This window comes from Lissotriton vulgaris, chromosome 11 (assembly GCF_964263255.1).
Source record: "Lissotriton vulgaris chromosome 11, aLisVul1.2, whole genome shotgun sequence".
Taxonomy (NCBI): Eukaryota; Metazoa; Chordata; class Amphibia; order Caudata; family Salamandridae; genus Lissotriton; species Lissotriton vulgaris.
The window spans coordinates 1,038,418,492-1,038,444,560 of NC_141699.1; the positions used below are offsets into that span (position 1 = coordinate 1,038,418,492).

The 26,069-nt window shown below is 42.0% G+C and overlaps 1 protein-coding gene across 1 annotated transcript in view; it reads left to right on the forward strand.

The window, feature by feature from the left end:
• Positions 1–26,069, forward strand: part of PEX5L (peroxisomal biogenesis factor 5 like) — a 697,369-nt gene that overhangs the window by 475,480 nt on the left and 195,820 nt on the right. The window contains exon 2 of the mRNA XM_086944935.1: positions 907–1,018. Within this exon, the coding sequence (XP_086801061.1) occupies positions 907–1,018 (112 nt within the window). The remainder of the gene's footprint in view (positions 1–906; positions 1,019–26,069) is intronic.

Genomic DNA, 26,069 nt, shown 5'->3' on the forward strand with positions numbered 1-26,069 from the left:
TTACAGTGCTGCTGAACTGCAAGGCTGCGCTCCACCTAATGCATTGATGCTGTAGCCTACAAAACACCCAATGCATTGCTTGTTTTAAGAGTTTATGAAGTCCTTCCCACTTTATTGGAAATACTGGGAATGTAGAGTAAGAACCCACAATGGTGTCTGTCAGAGCTACTCTGGAGAATTCAAAGTTTAGAAACTGAGGTTGACGTTAAAACGAAATTCTGAATACAAAAAGACAATGTTTGTATTTCCCACTGTATCCACATCACATCTAAATACCTGAACTTGTAAAATAAGACCAGTGTGATCAATAGTCAAGAGCATGTATGCTTCACACCTGTGGTTCTCAACCTTTTGGCTTTTTGGCTTCTGTGGACCCCCACTTAATCATTAATGGAATCCGAGGACCCCAGCCTGAGCATTTTTGCTGATTAGAAATGCAGAATAATACACACAAAAATACAGAATCAAACACTCACACAAACTATGAAATATTTTAAATAATTCACAAATATATAGTAAAATCAACATTTTAATAGGAAGGTTGGAGTTTTTCTAAAAATCAATTGAGGCAGCCCATCACCCATGCTATATTATGTTTGATGCACTTGCATTGCTTCCACAAATCAACCTGAGGATACTAGCTTAATTTTTTGCTTCCAATTTCAAATTCCTTCACATTTACATTTGTTATTATTTAATTATCTAAGCAGTTGCTGACCCCCAGAGCAGGCTTCACGGACCCCCAGGGGGCCACTGCTTACACTCTAGTTTCTGCTGTACCCGTCAAGGACAAGTGGCCAGCACTATAGGCTATATATAGACAGATAGCAGCATGACATTATTTCTATCTGTCTGATGCATTTTTGTGTCTCCCTTTGGCTAACTTTTCTGTCTTCCTGTTTCCAGCTGGTTAATGAGCAACAAGAGAGCAGACCCCTCCTAAGCCCCTCCATTGACGACTTTCTTTGTGAAACAAAATCAGAAGCAGCAGCCAGGCCAGTGACATCAAATACAGCAGGTAATGGCCTTTATATATTTCCTTTATGAAATTTATGAAAAAATAACCAGTGATGCAATGGTGTTTCTTAGAAGTACAATACTGCTTTAGGAGAGGCTTTCTTTTGTAAGAAATAGTTCTACCAATTACTAATATGAAATGCTTTTGACACAACTAATCTTTCATGAGAAATCAAACAACAAATAGATAATGGCTTCTCTTATTGTCAAACACACACTCTACCCCCTCTCTCTGTAATGTTTCCCACAATGCATTGGTGTAAGATTGCTTCTAAGGCAAGGTTAGCTAATTCATCCACCACCACGCCCGACTACCACACATGATGTCAAGGAGATGTGAAAAGGGAACAATTCCATGAATATAGCTTGAAAATTAAAATATTGAAAAGTTACATACTCACAAGCTGTGGTGGTAACTTATTCACAAAAAGGACCCATTCCATTTTGGGAATGTAAAAACATGTTTTGAGGGAGCTTGGCATTCATCCAGGGAACCAATGACAACTCTAAAACAAACTTAAAAAACAATTAAACTTTGCTTTTTAAGTGCAGCACGTTTCCTTTAAGAAAAACAAGTTGCAAAAAATGTCCTTTCATTTAAATGTGATCAAGGACATGGTTGGCTACTTACCTATGGAGGCCACCATGACTATTATCATTTCCAATCGAATTCAGTCTATTTGTGACCTATCTTTTGAATATTGAGGAGATTGATCGGATTGCAACCCACTCTGATATGGAGTTTTGTGAACCGATCTATTAGTACACAACTTGCAAAATTATTTTTCCATTCACAAAAAAGTTGATGCATAATTTGCAACTACTTTTTGCAAATGGAAGATTTGTACATCTGATCCTAAATTTAAAGTTATCAGTGTTTGTATTAAATTCTAATCACTGGGAACATCAAGATGTGCTAAAACATCAAGGATCTTCTTTTGTAGGGGGTGGACAGTAACTGACAATAAATTGTGGCAATCTTGATCACACCCAGTAGATATCCCTTGGTTCCCAGAAGTATAGGACCATCAGCTTACCATTTGGAGTAGAGAAAACAGACAAGTGGTGTCCTTTTCCTCCTCATCCTTTCCCTCAAGTAAGCACATACGGGGAATCTTGACTAATATATTATGTAAACTTGTATTAGCAAATATCGCAAGAATTGCATCAAGTAAAATTTATGAAACTAAAATAATATAAAAAAAGTCAATATTTATTCTATAAAAGTTTTCTTCCTACTCAGTCTTTGTTAATAGGAAGTATCAAGGACAACTACCTGCTTGGTGTAGGCAGGTTGCCCGGGACTCTTACCATAAGAACTCTTCTTGTTATCTATCTGTGTCTTGTGGAAAAAAAATCTCCCTGGCTGCTGTAATGTGCCCCTCTGTCATGGAGAGGTGAAAACACTGTACTTGTACTGTTTCACAAGCTATTGTGAGAAAATAACTCTGTGATTATTAAAAAATAGAGGGCTGGTGCATTATTTGGTGAGCACCCTACAACAATTGTCCCACAACAAATTTCCCAGTTCCACTCATTATAACTGCTGGGGGAAAATGTGGCTCAAACTTCACCCAGATCAATACTATCACTGCACTGTTTTGGGTCATTGTGGTGCCCTGTTTGCTATTTCGACCTATGGAATGGGCAATAAGCTGCAGTGACAGTCTTTGCAACCAGTCTAACCACACTAAAGGCCAGATATATCAAAGGGTTTCCTCCATTCTGTGTCAATAGGAAAATGCGTTCGTACATATGGCCCTATATTCCTCTTTTCAACCTATCTTATTTGCAATAATTCCACCAGGTAGTAACCATGCAAAATTTGGACAGGCAAAATACTGGTTCAAATCGCAATGTTTGTTTTACCTGTAATTGACACAAAGTGTAAAACTGGGTGTAAAATCTCTTTGTGCCAGATCTTTCATATTTGTGCCAGCTTTGTAATGTAGTTATAGCAAAAAGTGCCAGCAAGGGATTTCTTTCAAAAACCACAGTTATTGCAGTGTGATGAGGTCTATACTATTAAGACTTATCATCTGAGAGAAACAGTCACTGTTTTGTATGTTACTATCTGTTTGTGGACCTTATAGAAGCTACCACACTAGCCCTATGTAAGTCAATCAATTTCAAACAGTTTTAAAGAATTTTTTGTAATTCTGCTCAATAAATGAGTGTGAAGCAACACGGAACAGTTATTTTTAAAAAAAGTTATTATTTATATTCTTTTGAGTTCAAATTTTTCAAGGGTACAAAATTAAGAATAGTTGCACATAAGTCTTAGGTAAACGGAAATGACAAAACAATCCATTAATACATAAGAAAAACAATCCAGTCTATCCAAAGTATGTAAAATTGACTTCTTTTTAAAAATAAAATAGAAAGTCAGATGTAGGGTGTAGACGTGGACCGGTATGTCGACGTTTCGGTCTCAAAGGTTGTATCCAAAGACCATCATCAGGACAGTAAATTTAATGCAGTGCAGATGACCCCTATAAAATAATATTGTAAAATTAACATCCATTCTTTCCAAGTGTTGCTAACGAACAGTCAATAAATCTATATTTGACATTTATATACATCTGTTTTGACTATTTACATTGCTAAGATAAATGTAAAAAAGAGTAGCTTAACAAACTGGTCAGTGTGGTGACAAGAGTGCTGGCTTACGAAATTACATTTAAGACTTAATCTGATATTATCCACAAAATGAATACAGTAAATGAACTTACTTATTGTAAAATTAGAACTTGCTATGAGTAATCAAAGCTGCAGTTCAACATGAAGGTTCTTAACCTGTGACAAACGGATATGGATGAGGTAAGATTAGCCTACAACGTATCAAGTTGATTTCTGAGTCTGTCTCAGTGAGTACAGCAGTAACCGAAATCATTAGTTTTTTACCTCAAGGAATCGCCAAATATCGCTTGTTGTTTGTGTCCATATAGTCAAGTCGAATGATGTTTATTCATTATGCTTCAGACCTGTTCTTATTTTCAGGATTCTAATATGCTGAAATATATAAAATATATTCAAGCTTATATGGATTTGCTTGTTTATTTCTAGCTGGGCGAATATATAACATTGTTTTGTCTTTGGTTTGAAACCATTGTTCACATTTTGTAAACGTTTAAGGAAACGCAAGAGTTGAACATATATTGACTCGAGTTCATAAAGATACATGATGTATCTAGCCAGCTATAGGATAGACACACTAGAGTCATAATTATCAATTTATGCCAAGAGTTTATTGTGAGTCAAGAAACAGACCCTTCTAAAATCTACAAAGGCAACAAATGTGTTAAAATACGTATTTGATTAACATTATGTCAATTAGACCAAGGTCTAAAACTATGTTGGTATGAGATTGTATATAACAGCATTTTGTACGATTAGTTTAAAAGGAGAAAGTCAAACTTATTTCAAAGACGTGAGTCTATGCGATCTTGTAACTGCCAGCATTTTATGCTGCTTCGTTTCTAGGAAAAATCCGAGAAAAATCTCAGAAGCAAACAGCCAGTGCGAGCAAAACAAAACGCGCCATCTATATGGCGTCGGCAGCGCTTAAGGTCAACATATCAGGACTTGGTACTTACTATTGAATAGCAGAATGAACGAACGTCAGGACTCCTAAGCGTCGGGTCAAGGGTGATCAGAGTAGTGGGCCAATTAAAGCGTATTATATACTACCTTTACATTGTGCGTGATGGTCACGTGTTATGTCTATGATCGATACTGATTTTTAGTACGCAAACGGCCGCCATTTTAGAGTGGTCACATCACTGTGTAGTTGAGGTTGAAAACATACAAATCGCATAGATCGTGTTTGCGAAAATTAAACTAAAGGACCCTGTTTCACTTATTTATATAGCAGCATATTTCATAGCTATTGAAATGCTTATTGTAAAAAAGTCATTATAAACGTGAATTGAATTCGAAACGATAATAGGTGAGGCTAAAATATATTGTCACTCATGTTTGATAAATGTGTCGATTTGAAGTTTCTCTATAAAGATTATCTTGAATGGTATTTACAGAGCCATACACCTGATTATTGCCTGTCATTTTGACAGTGTATTTGTCAGTAAAACCATTTGTTTGCTGAACAACTTATATAGAGAGATATGTGTGACGCATATTGTTGATGGTTTTAATAAGACTGGCGCACTTCTGTGGCGCGCACATTCTTAGAATTCATGCCAATTTAAAACATTCAAGACATGACATATACTTTATCCAGACCACACATTTATGTATTTGTGTACAAAAAAATATCTACATGAAACAGTATATTCCAAACTAGGTAATAATATAGCATAAATTCAAAATGCCTCATACCATCTGTCGCATTCAAATAGCGCTCGCATTCTCTGGATAATCCTAAGGTTTATATTATACTGACCTTACTGGGGATTATATTGTGGTCTGACCTTACTGGGAATTATATTGTGGTCTGCTTGGTGGGAAAGTTTCAGGTTATACAGGCCAATGTGTGCCATTCGGTAGAAGAATTTAGTCCATTTCTGACACTGTTGGCAAGCTCAATCCATTGATTTTCTTTTAAGGCCCCCAATAAGTTGTGTAACTGTCCATGTGCAAAGCAATTTCTATACGTTGACTGTCTTTTCTGTCTGTATGCTTAATCACTTGACTCACAATTTCCTGTCAGAAAAAACTGTAAATTCCTTTCAAGGAGACAAAGGCATGTCAATGTTGCAACTAATGCACCCTCTCTGCACAAGCCTATACCAGCAGCATCTGACAAGAGGGCCTGAAATGATGCAGCTGTCCATTCATTGTAGTGAATGCTCATGGACAAAGAAAAATAAGCCACAACACCATCATTTTAAACAAAATTTAATGCAAATTGTACATATTTTCAAGTAATTCAAATTAGCAGTTTTGACAACAAATAAGTGAGCCAATGTCATAATTATAATGAATAGTTAGAATAAAACCTCCAGTTTTGATTAAAAAAAAGTGATTTAATTTCTTTATATGTTTTGAACGCCAGAGTTCCCATGCTATGTCCATGAGAGAGGCTGGCTTTACAAAATTGTTCACCACGATGTGAGCTCCTTTTCTTGTCTATGGTTATTGCCTGCGAGGCCCTAAACATGATTTGCCAACTTCAAAGAGTACTACAGGTGTAATACATTACAGACTCCATTACAGACTCCAAAATACCTTTGTGAATAGATCTGAAAGACATAACAAGCACTGTGTTTATACACAGAAACATATCATTTTGTCAAATCTCACAGCACTATCCTAAAGGCACTCAATATGCCAAGTCAGCTGAGATTAACCCGTTCGGTGTTTAGGACGGCCGGGGGGTGTCCCAGGTGACGGTGGGCATGTGCGGAGGACGGCAGGGCGACGTCCAAACCCCGCCCACTGATTAAAACTCCTGCACCGCGGCAGAATTTGCGCCAAGGTCAACGGGTTAAACTATGGGTCAGATTTACAAGCCCCTTGATCTGCCAGTGCGTCATTTTTAACATTGGAAAAAGTGATATACGTGTGGCACAATGGGCTTGTTAATAGGCCCCTATGTGTCAAGCAAGTTTCCATTCAGGGACACTGAAGACAAAATCACCCCAATTCAAGGCAGAATGGTAGTTCGCAGATACATGTCACATGGTACAAGGTGTCACCCTCCCCCCACCCTCCACTCATGACTGCAGAAGCAACGAGCAGAGAGGGACTAGCAAATCAGTGACTGCCCCCTTGGCATTGCAGCCATGGATTACACACACCACACCAAACATCACACATTCACACATTTGTCTACTACAAACTCAAAAGATCTACAAGTCTCAACAAATAGCTTGCACGTGATGCACACAACTACATGTTACCAAACACTAAAAATGGGCTCCTCGTTCTTGATCTTCTGAAGCCATCCTAGATGCCACCATAGTGTCTTAATAAATGCAAAGACAATGGGCCCTGCTACACTTTTGCATAGACAGTGCAGCACCTCTGCACTGTATTCCAACCACTCATGGCTACTCGTTCCCTTCACAGGTGACAGCAGCTACACCTTGAAGACACAATGATATCTCTATGCCATAACCCAAGGATTAGGGACTAGAGAAAACACAATAGTGCATTTGCCCTAATATGACATAATGCACAATTTAGTGACACAGTGGAAACCACAAGAAGATATACATATCCCTGCATCAGGATCTATTGTATCCACATCAAGTGCTTTATTGTCCTTCATGCTATACAACATAGTTGTCATCAGAATAGCAATCCTCAACAGTCACGTACAACCCATGTCCGGATATATCCCTCAAATGTTTCTGAATCGGGTTGTCAGGCATCCCACACCATGGAAGCATTAGGAGGCTGTGTTGTGTAGGAAGGTGTCACAAGCCCAGGTCTGCAGCACTGACACATGCATAGGTAACTAGGCGGACTTTGAGACCGGCAGAAAGTGTAACAGAGGCTGCACGATCTCCGTGGATCTTAGACTCCAGATCCACATTACCAGATCCATCAACGCTCATTGCAGCTTAAAAAAAGGAAGATGCAAGAGCCAGAGATAGTTGCAGTAGATCACTCTACTGAAACCAGGAGAAACAGACAGTGAGGCATACTTTAAGTGGCAGAGATGGTACCCATAGCAAACCTGACCTGAACATTGTGCACTTCACAATACTAAAGAAGTTATCCTTTCAGTCTAAGATGAGGGTAAGAAAAACTAACCAGACATGTTACAGTGCTCTCATTCTCACAGTAACATGTGTTTGGCACATCCATGCTATGCTCTAGGGCACTCCATCGATGGGTCTCTACATCAGTGCCGCTGCATTATTTAAAGACCCACGAAGATCACCCCTGCAAATATTGCTGCAGCATCAATACCATGACTTTGCCATGGGTCAGGCTTAATTTAATAATGCTCAGAATTCGCTGGCTGAGCCCAAAATTAGATTCCAGTCCTTTGACCCTCTACTAAACCAAGTTAGTTACTCTATTGGCCAGCCAGAGAGCCAAGGGCCGCCCCTCTCAGTAGAGTATTTTGACAGTGGTTGGCATTCTTCCTGGGAAAAAAAGTGGTGGGGACAGAATTTGCATGTCCTAATTATCTTTCAAACCACACCTAGCCTGAGACGACTTACTCCCACAGTACGAAGAAGGACAGGCAGACCTCTAGAACCAATCACAGAAGGGGCTCCTCTTTGAAGTTTGGGTGGGAAGGGATCAGGCATTTGTGGCAGCTGGAGGCAGGGTTAAGACACTCAGAGAAAATGTTTCAACACCCCACTTCAAGTTGTCATGTATTAATGTCCCCAATAGTGTGTTTGAGGGTTGTGGTAAACGTGATCATGTATCACCCTAAGCTTGGAAAAAGGTGCCCACCTTCTGAAACACGCCCCCCCCTGAAAACCTCTCTGCAAGGGAGAGACCGTTGGGATGTTTCTGGTCCTGGGATCGATGAATCCAGATGAGACCCCAGTTTGAAGAAGAATCCACCTGACTCTACTGCAAGGGTGAACTTAAGGACTTTTGGACTCCATCCGGTACGCAGGTACTAGACGATTTTCTCCAGGGCCAGTACAGCTGGTGCCCTTGCTCCCTCTGAGGGAGAGTAGAGGGCTAGACCTGTTTAGGGGACAGCAGAGGGTTTCCCTCGATCGTCAATGGACTAGGAGGGAGTCACTGGCTCTGCTGCTAACAGACAGATGCCCTGCAAGTCGGCCAAAGCCATGGGTTCTGTGGAGTGAAGCAGGGAGGTTATTCTGCTGGAGAGCGGCAGAAGGGCGACTGAGAATTTCACTGGATGAAATAATGACAAGAGCCCAATTAGGACAGGTCCAGCATTGGAAGCTAAAAATCATGAGGGCAGCCTCATCAGAGGGAGAGCTGTGAAACCAAGTTTGCAGAAGAAAAATAAGGTTTAGAGGCCAAGAGACCTGAAGAAAATACTACTAGTATAACACCACCAAGATTGATCAAATCACCCAACGGGACCAGAAAAAGGAGAATGTGAAGTTTTCCACCCACCTGGAGGGGCCGGGCAGGAAACAGAGCACATCATGCCTGTGAGATTTCTAGATTACCTCAGGAGAGAGCTAAGACCCTGATCTTCACTCACAGTGATATTGCCACCCCCCCACCAACCATACAAGATGCTTCAGGGGCCACCATCTCCCCAGGAGGAGTCAACACAAAGAAAACCTATGAAAATCGGGGTGCCACGGCACTCTTGCTAGTCTTTTTCCAAGGACCCCCATTCTCCTGGGGGCAGAAGACAGAAGAAATAAAAAACTACTGAATTCCAACAGCATTTTGCTCCCAGGGAGGCCAGATCCTGGGAGCACTGTGGTGTGCCTTCTCCTGCTCCCCATGTCTGGGTGGACAAGGTGGACACCGACGTAACCATCCGCCCGCACGAATGTGGCAGAAGAATTCAGATGCCATCTCCCTTGTTGGCAGAGAGCAATGTCGGCTGGGTGGGGAGCTTGCAGGACCGCATGGAGGTGGGCTTCCTGTGCAACCCAGGGTCTACCATGACCCGCTTGCTCCACAGAGTGGCAGTGGCACTCAGGTCCCCATCAATAAAAAAGTCAAAGAGACAGCTGAGGCTGCTTGATGAAAATAAAAGAATGGAATTTAAAGTCTAATCTTGGGTCAGAATGATCATCACATAAAGCCTAGAAGCTGCATAGCTAAGCAAGGGCTCGCCCATAAGGTCCTGGGGTGGGCCCACAAATCTGCATATTGTGTTTTTGTGGTGCCCCAGAGAGGGCAGGGGTACCACCATCAATTTTTTGAAGTATTGTGGGGGCTGCCAGACGTGTAGCAGTTGCCACCAAAGCTTCCCCAATGTCAACCCATGTCTCCCAGGGGTTGTGTTCATGAACCTGGGGGAGGGTTCTTTTATTTTTAAGCACTTCTAGAGCTTGGCTTGTGTACAAAGTCTCTGAAATGTGAGGATTCCTTCTTGTTGGCGTAAAGCTGGAATGGCAGCATGTTAAAGGAAGATAGAAAGATTGTTGCTCACATTAAATTGAATGGACAATGTTTTTGACAGGGACAATGAAATATTATATGGTTTAATGAAGTTCATGGAACGAAATCTATTGACAATCACAAAGTTAACAGTAAATCCTTACATATTTAATGTAAGTCCTTAATGAATAGCGTTACAAGATATTAAATTGATTTTAATGGTGTTGGATTAGTTTTCCAGGACATGTTTCTGCTTTTAATAACGATGTGACATCCTGACAAAGCCAATAGGTCTGCTTTTTAGATAACAACAGCCCATTATATTGTTTCTACTATAGGTAGAGTTATTGTATTTTTAGGATTACAGGTTTGGTAACTTTGTAATTTATTAGCAGGGTGTGTCCACATGAATTTCTATTTGTCTACTTGTACATGTTTGTAAGTTAATGTGTAGTAGTCAGTAGTGTGTGTGAAATAAAGTGCTTTTCCTTTTTTTTACAACAAAAAAGAGACTGAACAATGATTTATTATGTGTTGTTTGTGTGCCTAAAGAATGGCACACTACCTCAAACCACCTCCACTGAGTAGGCCTTGGGCTTTGCTACCCTGACAGAGTGAAGTGCAATAACAGGGTACCCAGTAGAGAGAAGATTGCGAAATTATCACTTGTAAAGTAATCATATCATTTACAACTAATAACCCTCTTTCGTACAACCAGGCTCCCATGGCAGTTTTGAAGAGACAGGGTTTGATCATTGCTCTTTGTCAGTCCAATTTAAAAGGAGCATTCAACTCTTGGGGAAAACCAACTCTTAGGGAAAACAAATGGAATGCTTTGAAACTCATAGAGAAATTAGAGAAGAAATACCATTTTAAAAAGTTTTTTTTTCTGAATATTCTATTCTCCAAAAATAGTAAAAGATTATATATGATTTTGTCATCCCATTGCTTTTAATTTGCCTACAAAAATATCCTAGGTCAATTGGATTCCAGATAACCAGCAAGTATGATTCTGACACTTCATAAAAAACATGAATGACAGTAAAGATCTCAAATGTAGCCTAACTGATCTTAAGACTGTATTGTACAACATATTCCCCTAGTCTGGATAATGTGTGTAGGGCTGAACTTTGATGACATATAATATGTTGTCAGCATCCATTGATATGATATGTATTTTACTGGGCCCTCATATATAGCGGTCTATGGAAACATGATAGTAGCATGAGAAAAGAGTGATTCTATTGCTACAGTAAATGTGACGGCTAAGCATTGGCGCTATTCTCCCCATTTTCACCCTGAGCGCACAGTCATTGGAATTCTATATCGAATCACGCCTCCTCCATGACAAAGCTCATGAAAAGGTCCCAGGCACGGTGGCACCAAATCTAACTCATGTGCAGGATCAAATCCTTCATCACAATGCACAACTTCTGGTCCACTTGACAAGCTCATGTCCCCATCACACATTGATGGGAGAAGCACTATACTCATTGGTCTGGTTCCACTCTTCTGCACAAACTTGTGATTTCCACTGGCTTCTCCTTCTGGTTCGCATCATGTTTACGTTTTTGTGCATCACGTACAAGTCACGTACCAAAGCAACAGTAGCAGCCAGTAATTTGATCAGAGTGAAGGTGGCGGGTGATCCAAACATGCATACATGCACACTTACTCACACATATGCATTCATACATATGGACACATTCACTCACTAATCACAAGCACTTGCACATACACACCCTTGCACAGCATGCACTAAAAAATACACATATGTTCATACATACACACAGGCACGCATGCACAAACCAAAAGTAAAACAAAATAACACTCACTGGGCTGTAGCAGTGATATCGGGTGTGGAAGAAAAGCCTCCCTGGTTCCTGAGTATTGGGACTGCCGCCTTCTCTCATTGACTGATCTTGTTATGGATCAACCAATGAGACGAGGCAGAAGTCCCTTATTCATCGCAGAGTGGGATGGGGTCACTGAGATAGCTGACCCCATCCCACTCTGTGACGATCATCCCTAATAGACACTTGACCCTGGTCACTTCAGGGCTTAAAATTGTTGCACCCAGCTCCAAGGCTATCAGTGTAGCTTCTCCTTGCCATGAGGAGGAGAACTGCCAAATGTTTTTTTCTGAGCTTAGGAGGTCATGTCTACAAGGTTGTGACATTTTCAGGCCGGCAAAGTTCATCTCAGTCAGTCGGTTACCTGCGCATTTAGCGCAACTACAGCGCCTCGCTGCCTGACCTGAACAAGGAGAGTGTCTGTTAGGCTGACCTTTGTTCAGATTGACAGACACTCTTCATGTTGGTAAAAAGGAGGGGTAGGGCCCCACTGCCCTCAGGAGGGGCTGCCACTGAAAAACAACATCTTGGCTGCACTCACACCACACACATCAACCACTACACAAATGTGTTTTTACTGAAGATCTAAAAGGAGAAGACAGGGAAAACAAGCTTTTGCGTTCATTGCCTCACCTTCTGAATGAGTTCTGCTCCTGGCCTCCCATTCCTGCTATTCAGGAAAGAACTTGAGAATATGCTTTCGTCCACCAGCATTCTGAAAGCATCCTATTGTGGTACAGTTTATTTCACAATTGACAGTCTCTTCTTGGACAGTTCCAATACTTCTAGACTCTTGTAGATGCAGAGCATCCCTAGTTTAATCCTGATGACATTCTGCAGTGACTTACACCTATCTATCCAGGCAAGCCATGTTTTTTCTTTGCTCATGTGTATGATGTATGTGCTTCCAATGCCACTCCTTTTGTGGCATTGTCATCTGGCAGCTCTAGAGAGAAAAATAAGTCTTCCCACTCTGTACATCTGTCTTACCTAAAGTTCTCCCTATGAGCGCAGGAGTACATTCAGTCGTGTCCTTTAATCTGCCTTATTCTTCTTCTCTTTGATTGCCCTCCTTTTTCCACTGTGCCAAATACCTGCATACAAATGTTCAAATAGGACTGTAGGAAAAATCTAAATATGATGGCCCATTGATTTCAACACATGCCGCTCATAGCGACACAACTGCCGTAAGAAATGTTGCATAAAAATTCATTATTACCATTATTTCACCCACTACACTTAGATGCTAGCTTCCATTAACTCATGGCTGCTTCTGATTTGCCCATCTACTTGTACACTTCTAGGAAAAAGTATTGTGCTGCATACATAATTAGCAACCGCTAATAGAATATGCTACATCATTTTCCATCTTTGCTCATTCAGCTTTGTAATTGCATCCTTTTTCCATTAAACTTTGTTAAAATGGATCATACACTGTCAAATGTGTATGTATTAACTGATAGGAGACCACAACCCTGGAAAGATATTGCTTTGACATTAAATGTTTTGCAAATGCATTAGAAACGCCATCAGGGGAAAAGATAGACTTTATATGAGTTTACAATTAGGAATTCAAGTTTCATTTAACCCTTGGTCAATATCCATTATTCATGTACATGATTTTCTGCTGATTATTGCATTATCATAAATCATTGAAGCATATGTGTTTATGCTTGCTAAAAAACACACAAATATCCAATCAAGATTTCCAGCAGGTCATTGTAATTGAAGCAATGCTCTGGTTTGTGGAGAGAATGTTCACTTACATATGTTGCTTGATCGTGTTCATGTATATAGCCTTCCATATACTATTCAATATCTACCACATAATTCAGGTGGATACTGATGAAGTGTGAACATATTACGCTGTTCGTCCTAAACAAATTCAAATTCTATCTGTCTAACTCAAATTTATATTTGCTGTAGATTTAATTGCTCCTTAGTACCTTACTAACATTAGACTATCATCATACAAATAACTTACAGCCTGTAATGAGCACATTCAATTCAGTATGCCTAGTGGTTGATAATATTTATTGTGCTAGTGTGATAACCCTACTCAAAAGACTTTGTTTTCTTTAAATTGCACTTCCTCTAAAGCAAGGCACTTCTCACTAAGAAATCCACTCCCCGGCAGATGAACTAATCATTTTTCCCAAAACCCACTGACTTGCCCACAAAAGATATTCTTGAAATAACCTACCAAACACTTACAAAAGAGAGTCAAAGTGTTTGTATTGCCTTTCTAAAACTATAAACAACATTTTGCCGACTTTAAATAATGAGATCAGTCCACTAAAAAGTTTAAATTGCTTCTTAACCTTAAATCTAATTTGAGTTAAATAAAGTTATCAATAAAACCTTACATCTTATTTGACCTAAATAAGGCTCTACCCATTTCTTTATTATTCTAAAGTTAGAACAGCTTCCATGAACAATTCCCTCTGCATAGAAGTTCACCCAGTTTCCTTTGTATTTTAAGACATCTTTTTTACTGCTACTGGCATTTGAAGACTTCTGACCAGCCTGAGCCACATATGCTTTGATCAAAATAGTATTCCTTTCAGCTCCCAGTCCATGCCTTGCTGCAGTGGAACTAGTCTAATATTGTGTCAGGTTACCAGACTCACACTAGGAAGTGCCAATTAATAATATCTAGTATAATATACACTAGTCATAAGAGTACAAGGCCACCTTTCTCCAGTTATCTGTTCGACAGACACACCTTTAACTCTAAAAGGTTTATTTGATTTCAGCTGTCAAAGAATAAGCCTCACAGGATTATCCTTAATTATACAACTGACAACATGGGTGTGGGATACCTTAAGGTACTGTTTTAAGGCTATCAATCATTGAAAAACAAGCTTTTACTTTTAAGAAGGCTATGTTAGGCCCACATGAATGGAACTAAAATTAGAAATAGAGTACAGCTTCAGTGAATTTCTGAAAAGAAGAGTCTTTCTTTCGGCTCAAGAAAACCTAGCCTGATTCTCCATTTTAAAGGATTTGCTTGCAGCCTGAGATATCCAGTATCCAGAATGAGGCTGCTTACCAGTTGAAAAACGGAACAAATGTTGGGAGGACGTTTGAAATCCAGTACCGACTGCGGTCGGTTCTCTACAAGTTTATCCAAAAGAAGCGTAATCAGTCTAACCAGTCCTGAAGCAATATGATGAAAAATTCTGCTTGGAAACTAGATAAAACTCTACTTGACCACAAGTTTCAAATTTATGTAAAAACTTTGGGCCATGCTCACGTCTCATAGTTCAGTCACTTGGTCTCTATGTCTCAGTCAGACTTTAAAAAAAGGACTGTTTCATTTTAAAAAAAAACATTTCTAATGTTCCCACAAACCTACATTGAAAAACAAATCCTTGTTGGAATCATTTCTTCATTGTTGCAATAGGATATTACTTATTTCACTAAGAAGTCTTGAGCCTGTCTATTTACTTTACATTCTTGGCATTTTTCTTATAACTTTTTTCGTGTGTTAAAGAATACTGGTTTGGACCTTTTATCTTTATTTCCTCTAAATATGCTGTGGTTTCTGTTTATTACACATATATTCTTATGCACATGTATGTTGACTTGAGTTGTGTTGTTTTAACAATGTTAAAGCTCAGTCACAGTACCTATCAAACGTGGAATCTCTCTCCACTGTAGCCTGTAAGATAGTTTTCCTACTGCTTGCCTTTCTGACTTATTTTTTCCATTTCAGAATTCAATTTTCTCATTTGTTGCTTTAATGTTTCTTTTCTTTTTGAACCTTTGTTTCTTGCCATCTTTTTTGTAGCAAGCTAAAAGAGGCTCTCCAGATTAGGTTACATGTATGGACCTGTAACTGTACACACATATACATCTGTGGAGACTCGATATACATTGCACATCATTTCTTTCCAGAGTATCATTAATGATGAAGACAACCACATCACCCTATGTAAACAAGGCATCATTCTTTGGTCTTCCAATGTTCCCACATCAGCCTTGACTTGTGGCCCTATAGTGAAGTTTGTAGTTGGTAAAATTGACATGCAGTGTAATAGTAGGCTGGGCTCTTCCACAAGCACAGTTAAGTTGCTGCCCCTGTAAAGCCATTTATTTCTATTGTGCCTTTTGATTTGTGAATATGCCATCGTTCATATGAAATACAGATTCTATGTTAAAGTTAACCAAGTAATTTCCTTGCTTCTAGCTAATTAATATCTAAGCAAGACTATACATTTGGGTTTGACTGCCAAAATCACTCTGTAGAACTTCAACATTGTTATATTTTCAACCGTTTTCATGGCACTTTAGAGAAAGTGGATTATTAGTTGAAGTGGATGGTGGTCCTTTTCACATAATCTGGCATTATTCCATGTTAGGTCCAGTTAGGTCTCAATAATGTAAACATCAGCTTAACACTAGGTGGCTGTAGCACACAGCAGGCAGGCTTAACTTAGAGAAACATGTAAGCATTTATCAGTATCAAAACAGTTAAAAGGTAGAAAAGAACACACAATAAAATTCCCACTACAATTCATAAAACTAGAGGGCATTTGAATGAACAAATAGACACCAAAATGGCACAGCATGAATGTAGGGAACCAACAATATGATTTTTCAAAGTTTCTAGCTCTATAAAATGCAAAGCACCAACCACTGGTATCTGGTCACACTAGACTGGGTCAAATTCAAAAGTTAAGTCTGACCGCGATGGAGCTTGGGATAAATACAGAGACCAAGTTCGGTCCAGTGGGACGTTTATCTTTTAACTTCTAATTCTTGAAAAAAGTCTTATTCAACAAAGTCATGGTGGGCTATGGATGCCTGCTGGGTTAGAAGCGGGACTCGTCAACAGCAGCTGTCTGCAGTGCAGGATCTCGGTGGCAGCCTTGGCATTGACGAAAAGTTTGATAGGCTCAATGCCGAAGGAGGGAATACTCAGAGCGAGCAAAGTCCAAAGATCAGGCCTAGGAAGGCGTCGGCAAGGTGATGCTTGGTGTTGGTCTTGGTGAAGTCCTCTACTTTTTCGACTTATAAACTTTTTCGGAAGTCAGGATCCTTTCAGTGTGGCAAACCAGCAAGTTGAGTCTGACTGGCAGTTTGATAAAGGCAGCTGCAGCTCAGCGGCGATCGGTTTGTAGCCTCTGGTTCTGTTGTGAAAACTCCTTGAAAAAGTATTAAAGCCCCAGCTTTTATGTGCAGTCAGGAGGTGTACACTCTGACACTTATTCAATCGTCCCTGGACCTTAGGGGCATCACTAGGGAGTGAGGACTAACTCCAGGGGAAGCCACCAGCAGGGTCCAAGGCAGGTCCAGTTGGAACTGGTTAGCAGGGATCTTCAGGAAGGTGGACTTCTTGCAGCTTTTGTGACCCTTTAGCTTAACGGAAGGCTAGCCCACTAGAACTTGGAGTTCACTCCTCTGTCCTGGGTTCCAGTCAGAGCAAGTCTTACCCTTTGAGTTTGGGGTCACTGTAGGTACAGTCTTCTTTCTGAAGTACAAAGGGTTCAACAGGTGCAGTCATTCTTCTATCTTTCTCATGTCCAGCAGTGTTCTGAAGAAGAAACTCAGGGGTGCCACTTTAATGTCTGACATTGTCTTGTGGGTGAGGGAGACTTTCTGTCCAAAAGGGAAATAGTTCCATGGGGCAGCATTTCCCACATTGACATAATATTCTGGAGGTTAGGCCCTAAACAATCCCAGAGTGCCCTCCTCTGCCAGAATCCAACATGGCAGAATCGGTCTACCCCTGGCCAGAGCTCTGTGGACACCCCTTAGGTGTGCCTAGGGATATGAGAAACTGCCCTGCAAACTAGTTCTGGAACAAGTTTTCCCACCAGTGGGATTGCGGTCACTCTGACTACTTGGAAAATGACGGGGCCAAGCCTAGGTGTGACTTACATTTGCTTGTGAGAGGATATGCCCCTTTGAAACATTTTGCAGTTGCTGGATACATACTGCAGGCCATCCTGTCATGAGGAGGTCCTCCTCCCAGCTGAGGCCCTTTTGTTACCTCTCCTCTGAGAAAGGGATACCTCCTAGCAGGCTCCTCCTCCTTGAGCCCAACCCTATTTAATGCCCTTTGGCTGAGGTCATTGAACACAATGGGATTACCATCATCTCATATGCCGATGACACTTGGCTCATCATCATTATGTCAAAGAACTCCTGCCATATGGCCTCCTCTCTTTGCCTTGCAGATTCCGCGAGGTGAATGGACTTGAATTGTCTCAAGCTAAATGCTGGGAAGACCAAGGTTCTATCCTTAGGCAATGATCGTAACATCTGGTCCACTGCCTGGTGGCCGAATAATCCTTGCTCATTACTCATGCCTAAGGTCAAGCATCTTGGCATTTGGTTTGATTACAAGCTTTCTTTTGACAACCAAATAACCACATTCGCAGGGAACTGTTTTGGACTGCTCAAGACTCTTAGGAAGATCTTTTGTTTCCTCCCAAGGTAAGCAAAAAAACAGTAGTTAAAGCTTGACTACTGTAATGTTCTGTATTTCGGAGCGACACAGTTTCAGATATAGAGAATCCAACAAGTACAGAACAGTGCTGCACGTCTCCTATTGAGCCTGCTAAAGCGTGCATCTATTGGAGCTGTGCTTGAGAAGCAGAGATGTGATGTTATAGTATTTTTTGTAGTGTGCACAGAGTGTCCCGGTGCAAACTCAGTGTGAGGAGAAGAGAAAGGAAAGACAGCTTAATTAAAAAGTAAAGTCTTGAGTCTCTTCCTAAAGATCTTTGGATCCTGAAGGTGGCATAGGTCGAGAGGGAGTTGGCTCCAGGCCACCGCCGTCATGTATGAAAGGGAGTTGCCACCTACCCTTTTTAGGGGGAACCTGGGAGTACAGGTCATCAGCAGTGTGGCATAGCGAAGCTGGCTAGTGGGAGCATAGAGCTGAAATCGCTTCCTCAGGTAGACCAGGCTGAGCCCATGGAGGGCAGCATGTTCCATTACCAGGGCCTTAAATTTCACCCGAGCTTTTACCGGTAGCCAGTGCAGGTTACAAAGGTTACGCTGGCTAATGCTGACCCTCTTATGCAGGTTTAGAAGAGTTCTGGCCGCAGCATTTTGAACTACCTGGAGCTTGTTCAGTAGATAGTCGGGCAGACCATTATACAGTGCATTGGTATAGTCAATGCGTGAGGTAATGAGCGCTCGAGTAACTGTTTCCCTAGCGGAGAGAGGGAGTGGTGGCAGAAATATTTTTATAGCTTTCAAAAAGCACATTTCAGTCAACTTAATGATCTGAGGGCCAAAGCTCAGCTTTTCGTTGAGCCAGATCCCTAGGTTCTTAGCAGGCTGACCCTGTGGAGTAGGCCGACGTGGCTCATCTGGCCAAAAAGAGTGCAAGAACTGAGGAGGGAGACTGCCAAAGAAAAGAATCTCCGTTTTGTCTTCATAAGATTTCAGCTGGGCCGTAGTAACCCAGTGGAGCACTGCTGTCAAAGAAGTTTTGACATGGGAAGAGGACGACTCATTTTTATTCCAAGTGAAGAGCAGCTGAGTGTCGTCAGTTTATGCGATGACTTTAGCGTCCAAGTCTTCTGCCATCTGAATGAGGGGAGACATATAGATGTTGACCAGCAGAGAGCTCAAGACTGACCCTTGTAGCACCCCGGTCATCAGGTGCCGGGGGTTGGTCCTAAAGGGAGGGATCCAGACTTGCTGGATTCTATCCTCAAGGCAGGATTTCTGCCACTTCCATGCAGAACCTGTTATGCCAATGTCCTGAAGACGGGACAGGAGCAGCGCGTGTGGCACGGTATCAAATGCTGCAGACAGGTCCAGAGGACCAGGGCAGCCCTGCCCCCTGCATCTAATGTTTCACGGATGGCTTCAGAGATTCCTACCAATGCAGATTCTGTGCTGTAAGAGGCTCTGAAACCTGATTGAGCCTGGTGTAGAAGATCATGCTGTTCCACAAAATCAGAAAGATAGCTGGAGGGGAGATTGGGATCCAGTGACAGCTTTTTGAGTAAAGGGACAATCATTGCCTGTTTACAAGAGAGGAAACTGTTACTGATGCTAAGGATGTGTTCATCAGTGAGTTTATCACTGGAATGATTACTTCAGAAGCACCAGCCAGCAGTTTGGCTGGGCAAGGATCGGAAGGTAAACCGGATTTGAGGGTGCAAAGAACTGTAAGAGAGTCCCCCACCGGTATAGGTTCGAAGGCTGCGAGTTTAACAATTGTGGATGAGGGCGTCAGCTGGGCAGGAACCATGGCTACTGAAGGTCTATCCCTGTCGCCAAAGTTAGTTCAAAGAGCCTGAACCTTATTAATAAAGAAACTAGAGAGTTCCTCACACCAAGCCAATGAGGGGGTGTGGCTGCGGGCCTCTGCTTTAGGAGATAGGAAGCTTTGAACAATATTAACACCTTAAATGCTACAGCAAATCCTCCCGGATGCTGACCTCTCTTGACTCCCATTGTTCAAGACGAGCTCAGCTCGTCATGAGCACACAACCAGTGTACTGCATGACGAGCTGAGCTCGTCATGAGCATGGAAGGGGTTAAAGATTTCTTTGGCATTATTGCCTGATTGAGCTATATGCTCCGCATAGTAGAGTCTTTTAGCTTGAGTAATGGCGGCATTATACATTTTTTTAGCCTTTTTTGGAATAGTTCTTGCCATGGGGCAATAACCCTGTCTCCATTTCAGTTCAAGCTTTTTACACTGCAGTTTCTGTGTCTTCAAGGAGCTAGAGATCCAAGGTTTTGAGGGGGGTCCTAAGGCGCCCAGGACAAGACTCAGGGGTGAGGCACTCCACCGCCTTGTCTATCCAGTTGGTAAAGTTCCCTGTAGCTTCATTCAGATTATCGGCTCTCACAGGACATGGTTCGGCTAAAGCGAGACTGAAAGCCACCAGGTCTATTCTAAGGGCAGGTTTACCCTGGTGACCTATTAGTGGCCCCGCCTGCCAAGCTTTATTTTGGATCTTTAAGGAAAAGTGAACCATGAAGTGGCCAGACCACAATACTGGCAGGGGATCTTCAACAAGGAGTGGGGTGCTTGCACAAATCCGTTCCAAGATGTGGCCCTCACGATTCGTGGGAGAAGTAACACATTGTTGTAGTTGGGCCAGCTGCAAGGAATTAAGAAACTCCTGTGTATCCTCCAATTCATGATTATCAACATGGATGTTAAAATCTCCAAGGAGCAAAAAATGAGAGTAACAAAGTGCCTGAGGGATGATCACCTTGTCAAGGATTTTGGGGAATGGACCCGCAGGGTCAGGAGGCCTGCACATCAGTGTACCTCCTAATGTATATTGAGAGGAGATTGTGATGCAGAAGTCAAGGGCTTCGACCTCCGACAGTTCCCTAATCTCGCTCCAATGACACTCCCCTTTTTCCACCACCACCACCACCACAGCAACACAACCCCCACGCCTGGATTTACGAACTACTCTGGTGATTTTGAAGCCATCAGGGATGGCTATCTCAATCACCAGGCTGGAGTGCTCCGTTAGCCAAGTTTCGGTGAGTAATAGTAAGTCCAAAGACTTCGGAAAGAAGGTCAAAGATATTCTGCGCATGCGTTGCAACCGAGCGTGCATTAATCAGAGCCTCTTTTATCATGAGCTCCCTATGTCTATCTCTGGGCAGATTAGTATGGGGGAACCCAAAGGCCACGGCGATATGCAAAACTTGCATTTACTACATACAAAGGCTGCGTTCACCACAATATCCCACCTGCAAGTTCCCACACATTTCAGGGGATTCAAGTAGAGCAACTCCTCCCTGCTATAAGAAATTGGCAGAGACTCACTGGTAGAGGTGTCAAGGGCAGCATGGCTGGCCGCTTTCGGGACGTTGGCGGGCGCAGATATTCTTGCTTAGGCGTACATTCAGCGCGTGCCCATGCAGATTTAATTTTTATGTTGAGCCAACCTTGGACGACTAGAGCACGCACACACCAGATCCTCTCTTAAAACCCTATTTTACTGCTGTAAGACATTTCTCAACAAAGGTACATGGTACCTCCAATCCTTTATCAAACCCTATGTACCATGTAGGACCTTAAGATCCACAGGTGCCATGTTGGTTAGTGTTCCCAAAGTAAAGAAAGCTGGTGTTGGTGGCAGCTCTTTCAGCTATTTAGCACCTAAACTTTGGAACACTCTTTCCCATGCAGTCCGTCAGGCCCCATCGGAAACTCTTTCGGAAAAAACTTATAACTATTATTAGAGACAGGTACGGATCAACTCTGAAATGACTACTGGAGGCTTAGGGTCAGCAAAATGCCAACCTTCTAAAAGTGCATGCAAACGAATGATGGACGGAATGCTGAATGAGTCATACATTCACCCCCAGTCAAGAGATCTGGGTTAAATCCATCGTTCTTTTGCTCACCAAGCAACCCCACTAATGAGGGGTAATAATATTTAGGGACTTCCTGTGGAGTGAAATTCTGAGTCGCGTTTTTTTGTCACTTTTGTACTTTAATCCAATGGTGTTGCTTGCGCATCTCTGGATGCACTAAAGGCATAGTGATCACAAGAAGGAGGGTGGCGGTCTCATTGTTGCTGGCAGGCGGTCTAACCAGCTATGTTTATTTGAGCCCACCAGACAAATGGTGGCTGAAGAAGTTTGGAGACACTTTAATGAAGTTTCAGAATCTAAGGTGCTATTTATGGCAGCTGATAAATGATGACACCAAGGGGTATGTTATTTATCGGGTGCTATAAATAACACCTATTACAAGTTGGTGGGAAATAACATGTGGATTTTGGTACTTAATGCACCAAAATCTGCCTTTTTTAACAATACCATATGTGTTTCCTCCGATGCATTTCAGGTTTGACCTGCTGAAATTGAATGAAGGTTGAGTTATTTAATGCATCCTACCAACTTGTAATTCCAGCCTGTGTGCAAACAGAAAGTGGTGCAATGATCGCAATATAACAACCAAAAACTCGTAATCAGGGCCTAACGCAGTCATTCCCAGGCACCAAGAATACCACATCAGTAGGTCTGTAGCTGGAAATACCATTGCTACAGGAATTAAAAATTATAAAGTGGTATTCCATATTGCAATCTGAGAAATGGAGAATTACCATCCAAATCAGATTACATCCCGACTAAGGTCTTGAGTATGATGCGGTTTGGAAATCATTCTGAACAAATCAGTTTGGGAATGGTTTCTGACCGACTCGGATTGGGAGTGTCCAACCAACAAATTACTATGCATCCGGATGCTTCCAGATAAGATTCGGTCGGACTCCTATTGACTTCAATGGGAGCCTATGTTCTGACCGAATGCATAGAATCCCATTGAAAAAAGGGGTGGCTGGAGAAAATCAGGTAGCCTGTGGAGGGCACCCCTTGGTGCCTGCCACACTGTGCATGGCTGGTAAGGAGGGACCCATGGGCACCCCCACGGGCCCGATTGGGATGGCTCCGGGTGCAGGTGATCCCGCTACAGGCCCCCAAAGTCTGATTCTGACTGCGGATTCTAGTCAGACGGCACGATTCGGAAAGGCTGTCCAAATCCAGCATCATAATTGGTCGTTCAGAAATGCGGCCCGTAGAGACATATGAGTCTGCTTCATATGGGTTCGGAATAGGATATTCCTAACGCCTAACTCGCATCGTAATCGGTCAGTCGGAAACCCTTCCGGTTCGGTCGGAAAGACACGTTCCCGATCCGATTCAGTCGGAGCAAATGCCGTTAGGAGGTCTTCCAAACTGCATCGTACTCGGGCCCAAAGAAGGAGAAAGAAACTGTGGGGACACGTTTTAAGCAAGTCTATTTGTGGAAAACAGTGCATGGGCATCTCACCTACAATTGTTCGATTCTGAGAGCTGCGAAGCATCCATTGCTCATGCAGTTCTTTCTCATCGCAAATGCGGGTTTGCACTGTGCTACACCACCTTGGAGGCACCAACTATACATTGTATAGGTAGTGGGGATATTAACAAATTCTTTGCATAGGCACTTGCGTCTTGCAAAGCAACACAAATCATTGCGTTGATTTATTTAACATTAAAAAGGGCGGTAAGTTGGGTGCAAAATTGCACTGTGTTGCAGGCCCACCCGCCCATTCCTTAGAAAGTTTGGACCATATTGTTTTAGCATATGCTCCCCTGATCATTTTCAGATTTATTGTAGAGGGGATGTGATTTGAATATTTCCCTTCATTAAAATTGTGATCAAAGATGTCAACTGAGTATTGCAGACATTCCAAGCATTTTTTTGCACTTGGCACCAACTGTTTACTGTTGACAATTAATTAAAAATGATTTGAGGTAGTTGGCTCTTACCGTCAAATGCGTCTACATTCCTAGGTCCTAATTAATGTAACATTTTTCTGGGATTTACTAGTGCACGAATGTAAAAAACTGTGATTCTTAATGGATGCCTATAAGGGCCCCAATATGTTCAAAAAGATGCATAGTTGTTCACATCTCTTCATAAAAAAAATGTAGCCAGATGTTGTATTGCAGAACTAAAAGGTACCCCGCTGTGGATAGAAGTTGTCTTGTTCTCTCTGTAGTGTGTTCACATTTAAGAAACATTTTCATCCTTTGTTGAGCCCCAGCTTTGAATCTTTAGATGTAGTCACCGAAGCAGACCTTAGGAAACATTACTTCTCGGAATCCTGGGCAGAGGTTGCTCATTCATATTAAATATGTATTTCACAGTGTTCAAGCAAAGATCCCTGGTTTGATACAGTCAGCAGGTTTGTCTATGGAAGAAGGCGCCAAGCTGCAGCATCTCTTTGAAAACTGTGGCACCACAGGCATAAAGGATTCCTAGAAAGCAGCGACTGTGAGTCATAATGTCTTTTCATCTAAAAGTGTGCCACCTCTTCTAGATCTTCATGGAGTTACTAGGAAGCAGTATTCAGGGGGGCAAGTCCTAAATAATTATGTGAGGGGATAAATTAGCATCAAAGAATGTGGCATCAAGTGATGTAAACATAAGTGCCATACTGAAATTGACATCACCGGAAATAGCGTCTGCATTTGCTTTCAAGTTAAATTCCAAAGTTTTAGCTAAATTTAAGGTTGAAGTAAAATAAGCGCACTCGTCCAATACCAAGGGGGGGGCTGGTACCCTTTGAAAGTGGTGGGTCAAGTAAGTGCCCCACCACTTTGCAAATAAAAAAATAAAACACCCCCTCCATCCAAAACTCAAAGTAAATCACCCTTCCCTCCAAAAGCTCAAAATAAATAACCCCTCCCTCTAAAAGCCCAAAATAAAACATCCCTCCCTTCAAAAGTAAGAAAGACACTGAACTAACATTTTGAATAAATAAAATAAATAATACTCACCCACGGCAGCACGTACTCTGTCCTCCTCTGTGTTCTACTTCAGAATACGCAGTTGAGTTCCCTAACCAATCCAGACGCTGCTTTCATGCTGTTAAACAGCATGAGGGAAGCGTCTGGATTGTAAGGAGCGGACTGGTTGGACGCTCCTTCAGGCCCTGTGGCCTGTGCTTGGTCTCCACCCAGCGAAGACAGCTGTATAGAGAGCTTCAAAGTGTGCATGTCACTTTGGCTGCCAAGACAGCCAGCCAAAGGGACATGCGCACTTTGAAGCATCCAGTCAGCCACTGCTCCGTCCTGACACGCCCCGTATGTCTCTGGGCTCAGCTGGTTGCTGCAGTGCACACATCGGAAAAATAAAATGGCAATGGAATCTTTTCCTTCACATTTTATTTTTCCACCACAGCTGGCAGCAGGCCGAGTGGGGAAGGGAGCCACCCCGCTCCCCCCATCCTCATGCAGAAACAAAGCTCTGGTACACTTGCCCGGCCCCTCTATGTATAATTACTGTTCACGTATGTCATAAAATGTGTGGGACGACCTTTTGTTATCAGTCTAGGCTGAACTTGAACAACACTGTGTAGTGTGACCCATCCGCTTTAACTGTGGTGGTGGTTTTCCACAGCAATCAAAGTAAATAAATGAATGTCATAAAATCCATTGAGCACAGGGGGGGGCAGAAGGGGTACTATTGTCCAGGTCTTGTGCATTTTGAGAGCCCTGTGCTGCAAAGTATATTGAGAGATTTTGAAGTAAGCCTACCCTACTGAATAATGAAGAGGCAGGTTGAACAGGGCCTCTCTGCTGGATGGAGGCAGAAGCTTCTGCTGCTGTGTTTTCTCTTTTCCCTGGAGGATATGTTTTTTATCTGCAAAACAGATCCACCTGCTATGTAGGGCCTGCACTAAATGCTTGACCCAGACCTCACAAAAACCTCTGACATGAATGTTGGAT